This window comes from Telopea speciosissima, chromosome 7, assembly GCF_018873765.1.
Source record: "Telopea speciosissima isolate NSW1024214 ecotype Mountain lineage chromosome 7, Tspe_v1, whole genome shotgun sequence".
NCBI classification, from domain to species: domain Eukaryota; kingdom Viridiplantae; phylum Streptophyta; class Magnoliopsida; order Proteales; family Proteaceae; genus Telopea; species Telopea speciosissima.
In genome coordinates, this window is record NC_057922.1 from 27,528,226 (window position 1) to 27,539,641 (window position 11,416).

Below are 11,416 nucleotides of genomic sequence, written 5' to 3' on the forward strand. Positions count from 1 at the left end.
TGATATTCGGTATTGTTACCATTAAGTATCCCATCCTAGAGCCATTTTGTCCCATTTATTATTTGGCACCAAAATCAGATCCCAATACCGTTTCATTTATTAATGGGATGGTCCAATACCAGATTTTAGTGGGGACGGTTCGAGTTCTGGTCCCATATTGACACCCTGACTACTTAGTACATGGTGAATAATGTCATGTCATCACTCCACAGCTTCTCAAAGTAAGAAACTACTAGTGGCCAGAAGACTACATTGCCAACTCATAATCAAAAGGCTAATTGCGCAGGGACTAAAAAAAGAGTTTTATTTATTTATTATTATTATAAATAGAAATCGGTTGGATTGCAAGTTTGGCCATGTCGGCTTGAGCCTGAGCTGAGATACACTGGCCTGAGGGTGGGTTAGGATTGGGCTGGGCCAGAGTTGAGATCTTGGGCTCAGCCTGGCCCAACCCGGCCTGACCCAGACTAACCTGACCCTGTCTTCTTTCTCTCTCTGGCCTATCCAACTCTGAATCTCCCGTCTCCTTCATTATGGTCAGGAGCAATCAGGGTTAGGGTCAGGCCGGGCCTGGGCCCAGCTAAAGGGACTCCAGGTTGAGTTAGGGTTTTAAAAAACTCATCCCAACCTGACCTATTGCAACCTTTGCTTGGATTGAACCAAATTCAATAGAACCACATATATCCACCAATCAAAGACCCTCAAATCCAGATAGGATTAAAATCACATTTATTCAACCTCTTTCCATATTTTTCTCGTTTTTAAAGTTCCTTTTAATTATTTAGACTAATCAACAATTAAACTAAGCAATAATTAAATTCCTAAAAGGTATTAAACCCTCTATAATGCATGGAATCAATTCTCAACAATAATTAACCTACCACTCTTTGTACTATTCTATTGCAAAAGAATGGCTTTGTAGTGTCCAACTATGAACCACTAAACCACTAACCTATTTGATTCCTCAGGTCCACCAAATGAGGAATGAAAAACTTGTGGGCCACTCTCAAAGCAGCCAACCCATAGCTTCCACAATTATCTGAACCACCAAATATATTTGTTTCTTGCTTGTCTTCTTCCTCATCTACCTCTACATAATATTAATTAGGGTTCACGGATCCGACATGGACATATAAATAAATCCACATAGATCCTTAACATTTACAGCTATGTTTGGTTATTAAACACAAAACCTAATTCAAACAAAAGGAGAACAAAGGCTGTGGGGTCACCGCCGTTTCTAAAACCCCCACCATCTCACGCGGAAACAAAGGCTCCAGCTTTCAAAGTGCTCATCTATACCAACTTTACACCACTAGTTGGTATTTTGGCAATCAATCAAGCTCTTCATTTACAAACACACAACACAACAACATTCTTCTTTTGTGCCTCTCTCTATATATAGGGTCACCTCAAAACCCATTCATTCATTCTTCATTGCTCACTCAAAACATCTCTCTCTCTCTCTTTCTCTTCCTTTGGTGTTCATTCTAATTAGCTCTGTTAACTAAGTTGATTAAAATGTCAACCTCTTCATATGGGTTTTTAGCCCTTCTGTTGTATGCTCTAATGGCAAGCTCTTTAAGGGTTGCCTTTGCTGGAAATTTCTACCAAGATTTTGACCTCACTTGGGGTGGAAATCGTGCTAAGATGCTTAATGGAGGGCAACTTCTTACTTTGTCTTTGGACAAAAGCTCTGGTTCTGGTTTCCAATCCAAGAATGAGTATCTATTTGGGAGGATTGATATGGAACTCAAGCTTGTTGAAGGCAACTCAGCTGGCACTGTAACTGCATACTATGTAAGTCTTTCTAGCCACCCACTTCATTAATTTCCTTCTAAAACTGAAGTTGGTTAATTTTTTTTTATCATTGTTGTTGTTGTTGTTTCAGTTATCTTCTCAAGGGCCAACCCATGATGAGATTGATTTTGAGTTCTTGGGAAACCTTAGTGGAAACCCTTATATTCTACACACCAATGTGTTCACTCAAGGGAAAGGAAACAGAGAACAGCAATTCTACCTCTGGTTTGACCCTACAAGGAACTTCCACACTTACTCCATTGTTTGGAACACACAAAGGATCATGTAAGGACCCATCTCTCTATAAACCTGGACTATTAAGCTTCCATCTTAAAACTAATTGGTTCAAAGTGGGGTGGTCTCTTGTGGCTCTTATACTTGATAGTTGGAGCACCCATAGCTGATGTGGGATTATTACCTCAATACTCCCCCTTATGTGCAGGCATCTTTTGGGTTCTTGCCTCATGGATAGAGTACCAACTCTGATACCATATTAAGCTTCCATCTTAAAACCACCTCTGGTGTAGGGGGTAAATGAATAGCCAAAATCCGTTTCCGTATTCGTGTTAGTATCTGTTTAGCACTATCTAAATCCTTCCGAAAACTAAACGGATGCGGATACGGATAGGCTATAGCTATCCGAAAAGCTATATTTATATGTAAATGGATAAAATATCCGATCCGTATCCGTGTCTGTATCCGTTTAGCACTATCCGAATCCGTCCGAAAGCTAATCGGATGCAGATGCGGATATAACACTATCCGAGCCAAATCCGATCCATTTACATCCCTACTCTTGTGGCTATACTTGATAGTCAGAGCATCCACAGCCGATGTGGGATTATTACCTCAATATTGACCAACCGAGCCCAGTAATCTGGTTTAATTTAAAACTTTTGTTGTTCATTTTAACTAACATTTTTTTTCTTTCTTTGTTACAGCTTTTTAGTAGATAACATTCCCATCAGAGTATTCAGCAACCAAGAAGCAATTGGCATTCCTTTCCCCAAGAACCAGCCCATGAGGATCTACTCTAGCCTCTGGGACGCCGAAGATTGGGCCACAAGAGGTGGGCTTGTGAAAACAGATTGGACCAAAGCACCTTTCACTGCCTACTACAAGAACTTCAATGCTAATGCCTGTGTCTGGTCTTCTGGAACCTCACATTGCGGTTCAAAGTCTTCTTTTGGTAATGGAGCATGGCAGACACAAAGCCTCGATGCCACGGGTAGAAGGAGACTCAGATGGGTACAGAAATATTACATGATTTACAACTATTGCACTGATTTGAAGCGATTCCCGCAAGGTGTTCCTCCTGAGTGTAGACGTTCAAGGTTCCTTTAGAAGCTTTAGTTTATGTGTCAATTATGTGAATGATCGAGTTTGTGATTTATCCATTGCTGGTCCAGTCATCAGTGCTGATTTATTTCAATGTATTCGAATTTTCTTCAAATCTCATAAAAATGATTTTTTAATCATGAACAGAGACCATGTCATGTATTATTGTATCGTAGTGGTTAGATATCTCTTGTAGCTGGTAGTTAAAGTACCCATTGGGCAGATATATAGGGTAGTCCCCCCTCCCCCCACTGGACTTTTATCCCCTGAGGTTTGTTGACTGGTATGATTGTGCGGTTCCTCTTATAGGGGGGCTGAAATGATCATTCCACCCCCTGATCGAACACACTGCCCCGGGTGGGATCCATCCCCTTTTATTAGAGGCACTAGGGAACCGTACCGGGCAGGGGAACCGCAGGTGATAAAAATTCTCCCCCCACCCCCCACCCCCAAAAAAAAAAAAAAAGGGGGGGGGGGCGGGGTGGGATTTGCCTTTTCGACCCCTTCTTATGAGAGGGAACAAGACTGCACACGGTGCACAATCATGCACGGAACTAGGGCTGCAACAAGGTCGGATTGGGCTGGGCTTTTAGAACCCCAACCAAACCTTGAGTCTACTTAGGTTGGCCTAAGCCGACCTAGTCCCTAACTCAAGGCTTAAAAAATCCAACCTTAATTCACCCTCAGGGCCAATGACCCTGATTGGCCTTAACCGATGAGGAGAATAAGAAGAAGAATCACACAGATGGTTAGAAAATTAACACTTTCCAATTTATTAGCGAATGGGAGGACAAATTTCATGTTCTTGAGGGGTGGGCCCGGTGGCCTTGGATCCTCAAGGGTAGGCCTCTTTAATTCTTCGGCCATAGTATCTTTTGACACACCCTTAAAGAAATCCATATTGGTAGCGCTATTGGTGTTGGTGGGGCCCAGGCCCATTAATGTCCGGTTCAAGCCAAAAGGGGCCAGAATTTGAATCGTCATATTCAATAAGCCGTTGGGTTGGGGCGGTGGAATTTTAAGAGCCTCTTTTTGGCATCAGTTTCTCTTGGTTCGTGTAGTGTGTGTAGTTCTCGAGAGAACAATCTGACTCAAAACAAAAAAATCAAAAGAAAAAGAAAAAGAAAAGGAGAAGAACAAGAAGAAGAAAGAGAAAGAAGAGCAAAGAGGTTGGGATTGATTTTGAAGCTTTTGTGTTTCTACTATATTTTGAGATCTCATCAAAGTAAGGAGACTTTGTGAGATTTGTGGTGCTTGTGATGAGAGTTTGATTTGATTTCTTGTGAGGTAATTCCTTTTGTATTGTTTTCAATTGTTTGTAAATCTCAAATTTCGGTAAAAACTTGAAATAAACATTGTACTCTTATTTTTCTCATGATGGATTGGTGCAGGATTTGCCCCGTAGTTTTTTCTCGTTACACGAGTATTTTCTACGTAAAATTCTTGGTGTACATTGTGTGATTGATCTCTTGCAATCTTATTTGTTTTATTTGCTTAAGTTAAATTTGCTTGATAATTTTGCATTGGATTTTATTGATATTTTTCAATTCACATTAGACAAATGGGTTGGATAATCCGTACAATTAGCTTCTTTTTTTTTTTTTTTTTTTTAATTTATTTGTATTATATATGCATATTCGCATTCTAAGAAACTAGGCTTTTTTGTCAGAAATCTTAATTTAATTGTTATAATTTCAATCGAATGTATATCTAAGAAACGCTTTGGATTGGCATAATTTTATGACTTGTCTAACTCATTTTCAATTGAAACTTGACATTTGAGTAAGAAACCTCAAATTTTACTGTCCATAAAAGTTCAGCTCTCTTCAATCTGCTCTGTGGCATATATTTGTGTATTGATCTTCTAAGTAGTTAGGTTAAAAAACTTATTCCAAATACAAAAACACTTTTTGTAGCTATATAACAAGATTATGTAGATATCCTGGCTAGGAAGGCATTATCCATCATGTGTATGATAGAATGACCACATTCCATTCCTTAGCTTTCAAGACTTTGTATGTCTGAAGCTTGGTTGTACACATGGTTATCCTATTCAATAAACTCTTTCTTGACCAAAAAAAATAATAATAAGATTATGCAAATCTAATGGGTTTTTGCAAGTCTTGCTTCTTTGAGGTCTTGGGAAGGCTCGAATGTATCATTGAATATGAATCATTACACCAAACAATATGTTGGGCTTTTCTGCATGGATCGAGATATCGTTATTGTATCGGTCGATGTATTGGTATCATCGAATCTTGATACAGATAAGGAGTAATGACCAAAAAGTGACTAGTTTTGAATTTGTCCGATTGGACTATATATGGTTCGATCTGTATTAGTATCATATTGTATTGGTGGTGACCAATACGACCACTAATACCTTCTATTAGGTGGAACTAGTTGTCACCAAACTGAAATGATGAATTAAGAAATTGTAACCTTCTTTTAATTGTCATTGTCTTATTTCTAGAAGTTATTAATTTAATATTTAATGCAGAGGTAAAAAAAGGTTTATTTTTAAAATTGAAAGTAATTTATATAATATTTAATCCAATTAATATGGGAAATGACATGATGTAACTTAATTGAAAAAAAATATATGTTGTACTAAAATTACTAAAAAGAAGTAAAATTAGGACTTTCTTTTCCCACAAACCTTGATTCCTACAAGATTTTCTTTTTTTCTATTAAGTATCTTAATTAAGTGCTCTTGCTTATAAAAACAAGTTTTAAAGGCTAAAGCTAGATTATGGGTCAAGAATTGCAGAGTGGAAGCTACTATCACAAAGAAGAAAAGAAAAAGCTCTCGTGCCATCTCATGGTTTTCAACCCTTTCGAGCTACTCAAACACGTACTCTTTGTTTCCAGAGTAAGGGCCAAGGGTGGGGGAAACAAAAAACAAAAGAAAAATGCATAAAGATAGGGCCCAACCGGGTTCGAACCGGTGACCTCTTGATCTGCAGTCAAATGCTCTACCACTGAGCTATGGACCCAATTGTTGGTGAAATTATATAATTTCTTAATCTAATTCTCAATATGAGTGCGTGATAGGTGGTAGGGTGGTTGAGCCTATACCAGATACACAAAATCATTGCCAACCAAATTTGGTCTTGTTCGTTACAAAAAATAAAAAATAAAATTTTAATCTTGTTTGATTTGTCATCGCTCAAATGAGGAATATGAACTATATTCATTTTATTATAGGAAAAATTACATGATTAGCTACTTTTAGGTTTTCATTTATAAAACTGTCCACCCTATATTTGAGTTAACAAAAATAGACAAAAACAAGTTAAGGTTTACAAAACTGGACAAAATAATATCTCTCCCTCCCACACTTATTTTTTTAGACATTTTTACCCTTGTCATTGCCTTCTCGCCTAGGCATCCTTTGTTCCCTGCAACTCTACCCTTGTCCCAGCCACCGCCATTTTTTGCTACCCCAAGTAACAGAGGGGAAAAACAGAGATTTTTTTAGAGGGGAACTACCGTGGAAGGAAGGAGAGTCACTGTTTTGTCTAGTTTTGTAAAACTAAACTTGTTTTTGTCTATTTTTGTTAACTCAAACATAGGGTGGACTGTTTTGTAAATGAAAACCCAAAAGTAACTAATCATGTATTTTTCCCTTTTTTTTTATGTAGGCAAAAGTCATGGTTTTAGTGCACGGTATCAGAATGGGTATTAGGCCATCGGCAACTTGCAAAATCGATATGGTATCGACCTGGATCAGACAAAATTACCCTTAAATTTTCTAAAAAAAAAGATTTTTTGACCATTTTACCCCTTCTCTGTACCGTTCTACCGATACGGTATTAATATCAATGACTACTAAAATCAGTACATATTGCTCGATACGGGCGATACGATACTGATACTTAGAACCATGGCAAAAGGTTCCGTACACAATTTTGCCCCCCTCACAATAGGAGTCAAAATGACATAAACCTCCCCCTCTTATTTGACACTTTGTAACTCATCTTCTCTCATGTGGTCGTGCATGACAACCTCTCCCTTTTGTTTAAAAGGTAAAAATAATGCAACCTGGTCGCGTGGCTCCTGCACCTAGACATAGGTGCATGCAAAAGTACCATATTGTCTCACATGAAATAAAAAAACCATATCTATGTTGATGTTCTTATGTACGTTCTCATTAGTCCCCGTTGGTGCAAGTGCTACACGATCAAACAATGATCTCTTACCCCCTATGCTAGCAAGGGGGCCAACATGGGTTGTAGGGTGGTCATTTCGCCAACCTTGTATCTAGGCGTAGAGGCACGTGACGAAGCAACGTTTTTTTTTCCCCTACCATATATATTGATAAAATGGAAATCCATTTGGGTGATTACGTGATCATGGTTCATGGCATCCATAATCCAACATGAACGTGTAATACATACCACGTAAACGGTAGGCCCCACACACCTCAAGAATTTGTTTGATGCGGTGACCCGAAACCGAAATCAGACAACAAGGTACGCGGGTCTACCGTCGTTTCCTACGACCTACAACCACCGGCCACCACCCAACGCGGAAACATAAGATCCTCCAGCGTCCAGCTTCTACACTGCCTAGCTACACAACCACTAGTTGATGGTCACGCGTCCCATAATGAACCTTTTCTCCCGTATTTTAATCTTTCTTTGAAGTTTATGTTACTTAAGATGTGTTCATATGGGGTCTCTGCCATTCTGTTGATTGCTCTAGTGGCGGGCTCTTTTGAGGGCTGTCTTTGATGGTATTGTTTTTTTGGAAAATTGAACTTTGTTCAGGGGTGTGGTCTATGTGATGCAGTGAATGCGTTCTATGGTTAGAAATTGGAGGAGAGTTTAATCCCATATTGGTTTATGACATTAAAAGAGCCTCTCCATCTTGAAGTTCGAGTTTTTGGGTTGGACGTCATTAAGTGGTATCAGATCGGGTTGTCATGTTTCGATCATGTGAGGATCCATGGCCAAAGCTGGGGAAGTTGATGTAGTGATTGCGCTCCATGATCAGGAAGATGGGGAAATGACTTCCTTACCCCCTAGAGGATCATGATCCGTAGTGTAATCCCAAATCAATCGGGTAAGGTAGTGTGTGACACCTGTGTGATTGATAAAAGCAAAAGTATAAATTCCTCTTTCATTCCTTCACCACTAATAACATGTTACAGTTTGTCCCCCTTGTTTGACTTGGGAGATGGAACCTTTAATCATTTTTTTTAAGATTTCCAGCAAGAGCTGTCCAAGATTGTCCAGCTTTAGACAATAATTCAGTAACCCTAGTGAACCAAGATAAGGGTTAAATTAAGTTCCAACCCCAACCCAAGAAACCAAAAAATAGAAGTTCAAATCACTTGGATAAACATCTTAATTTATGGTCAAAGAACCAAAGTTCATCCAATCTACAAGGAAGATTAAAAAAAAAAACATTCCATTTGACAGTAAAATGTCTCTTAACTGTAATTCTATAACCAAACTAACCTATATAAATCATGCCTAGTCTCCGCCGATAATTGGGGCTCCCCTGGGTAACAAGAAGAAGAATAAGAAAGTCCACTGAAGTTTCATGTTTCATCATTGAAGCCAACGTTCAAGAAAGACAGCAAATTAAAGATTCTATTCCATCATTGTTTTTTAAAAAAAAAAAATTGGTTTGACTCTCCAAACAGCTATGTAGCTAACTAACCGTTGTTGCTTATACATGCTAATTTTTTTTTAAAAAATTAAGCCACAAGGCATCCTATCCAGCCATGCAACAGCACAATCATGAATCCCTTATTCTCATTAAAATGCCAACCCATCTTTCCTTCCCTCATTGTCTATATAAACTCTCAACCCTCCCTCCTATTGCTTCAATCACAACTCTTCTCTTGTCTTTCTTTCCTTAGCTAGTAGCTCCACCATCTTTTAGCAAACAAACATGCTTTTCCTCTGTTCTTCAATTAGAGTTTCAATGATGCTGCTTGGTCTACTACTGCTGGCAATAAGCTCTTTAATGGCTGCTTCTGCTGGTAATTTAAATCAAGATTTCGCTATCACATGGGGAGATGGCCGTGGTAAAATGCTCAACAATGGACAGTTGCTCATGTTGTCCCTTGACAAGACCTCTGGCTCTGGCTTCCAATCTAAGAATCAATATCTATTTGGAAGGTTTGATATGCAGATCAAGCTTGTCCCTGGAAACTCCGCCGGCACCGTAACCACTTTCTATGTAAGTTCCTCTTGTATAGTTCAATTCCAACCAGGAAGCCTAGTTTCCATTAACTGATCTCTCCTCTAATTGCTATTTTTGTAATTGCAGCTATCATCTCAAGGAGACAATCATGATGAGATTGATTTTGAGTTCTTGGGTAACTTGAGTGGAGACCCATATACTCTCCATACAAATGTATTTAGCCAAGGCAAAGGAAACAGGGAGCAGCAGTTCCATCTCTGGTTCGACCCAACCAAGAACTTCCACACTTACTCCATCCTCTGGAATTCCCAAAGAATCATGTAAGAAAAACACACCCAAAATCTAGTTCTAATACCACTCGTTAGGGACTTGGGTGGTACTCATTTTTAAAAGCTAGTTACTCACAGAGGATCTTTATCCCCTCCAATTCCCAGTGCCCCTAACAAGGGGGTGCAATGACCACCCTACCCCTGCCAGAACACTCTACCCGGGTGGGGTCCATCCCCCTCTTATTAGAGGCATTGGGGAACTAGAGGAGATAATTTTCCCCTACTCACATCTGATGTGGGATTATTAGTTCTACCTTAAGCGTGGAAAACCCAAACAATCTTCCCCTTTTCACGTGGAAGAACTCATTCTTAAAAGCTAGCCATTAAAGAGAGTAGCTAAAACCCCAACACTTCTTTAATTAGTTGAATTAATGATTTCTTTCTTCTTTGCAGTTTCTTGGTGGACAACATTCCTATCAGAGAATTCCAAAATAGAGAATCTGATGGAATTCCATACCCTCATACTCAACCCATGAAGATCTACTCCAGTCTTTGGGATGCAGAGGACTGGGCAACTAGAGGAGGGCTTGTTAAGACAAATTGGACACAAGCACCATTCAATACTTATTATAGAAATTTCAATGGGAAAGCCTGTGTGGTGTCTTCTAATGGGGTTTCTTCTTGTGATTCAAAGACAACAACTAGTGCTGCATCTGATAATACATGGCAATCTCAACAGCTTGACTCAAAAGGTCAAAGATATCTGAGATGGGTTCAGAAGAATTATATGATCTACAACTACTGCACTGATTATAAGCGCTTCTCTAATGGTCGCCCACGGGAGTGTAGACTTTACAAGTTCCATTAGAGAACTTCTCACTTCTATCTTCCAAGTGATGTTAATATTATAAATTCCATCATCATTCTTTTATTTGTCAAATTGATTTGTTTTCTTTGGTAGTTTTGCCTGTCCTTGGGATGAACTAAGGATGGTGTATCTTCTGTTCTTTGGGTATCTACTCTAATAAAATTCATAATTTTTTTGTGACCTCTTTTGTTTTTTGGACAACATCTCTTTTATTTTTGGGGGAACATTTTGATGTATTCCATTTGATATTTTCCTACCTGATATGAATACCGGATCAAACTGAGAGGGGGGGGGGGTGAATCAGTTCCTTTAAATTTTGGCATTTTTTGCAAACAACACAATCAGTCGCTTACAGTCTCACCTTATACCACCAGAATGTGGCCAGGTCTACCAAGACTGTAAATTCACTCTGCAAAACAAGGACTGGTCTCCAACAAATAACAATAGACAACGAGACAAGATATACGTGATTCACCTCACAGTGTGTGAAGGCTACATCCACAGAGCAATACCCCTCGGGGTTTCGTATATGTCCAATACTCAACTCCAATACAATTAGCCGCCCCTACGACCAAGATACCCTTTACCCTGTTTCAACCTCTCACCTCAGTGAGGGCAAAGACCTCAATCCCAATACAAAAATAGCCTCAGCCTTACAATCAATCAACCCAATAAATAGATTCAATCACAAACCCAACCCATAACAGACTGCACTCTAGTTTCTACCCAATACAATCAAAAATAAAGAAATAAACTTAGAACAAAGAAACAATGGTTTGTGATCACGTTTACCTTTTCGAATGCAAACTCCGAACTCCAAACGAATGCTATGAGATCTTCAATAAAACGAATCAAGCACTTGAATCCATTGCCAACAACCAAACCGAAGTTTTCAATCGATTTCCTTCGTGCTTCTGCTCTCGAACCACGCCGGAATGGTCGAAGATGACTTCTCCTCGATTTCTTTCTTCTATAGGGCTTC

General features: G+C 39.1%; 2 protein-coding genes and 1 non-coding gene across 3 annotated transcripts; 2 read left to right on the plus strand and 1 right to left on the minus strand.

Annotated features, from left to right (window-relative positions):
• Nucleotides 1–1,449: 1,449 nt before the first annotated feature.
• Nucleotides 1,450–3,220, plus strand: LOC122667567 (xyloglucan endotransglucosylase/hydrolase 2-like). The gene is made up of 3 exons (XM_043863894.1): nucleotides 1,450–1,800; nucleotides 1,892–2,085; nucleotides 2,742–3,220. Exons 1-3 carry the CDS (start codon nucleotides 1,522–1,524, stop codon nucleotides 3,142–3,144), a joined length of 876 nt encoding a protein of 291 aa, XP_043719829.1. The 5' UTR covers nucleotides 1,450–1,521; the 3' UTR covers nucleotides 3,145–3,220.
• Nucleotides 3,221–6,062: 2,842 nt separating this feature from the next.
• TRNAC-GCA lies at nucleotides 6,063–6,134 on the minus strand. The gene has a single exon. It is a non-coding gene; the product is annotated as a tRNA-Cys (tRNA).
• A 2,886-nt stretch (nucleotides 6,135–9,020) lies between these two features.
• LOC122667565 (probable xyloglucan endotransglucosylase/hydrolase protein 23) lies at nucleotides 9,021–10,571 on the plus strand. The gene is made up of 3 exons (XM_043863891.1): nucleotides 9,021–9,333; nucleotides 9,424–9,617; nucleotides 10,020–10,571. Exons 1-3 carry the CDS (start codon nucleotides 9,043–9,045, stop codon nucleotides 10,432–10,434), a joined length of 900 nt encoding a protein of 299 aa, XP_043719826.1. The 5' UTR covers nucleotides 9,021–9,042; the 3' UTR covers nucleotides 10,435–10,571.
• Nucleotides 10,572–11,416: the final 845 nt, after the last annotated feature.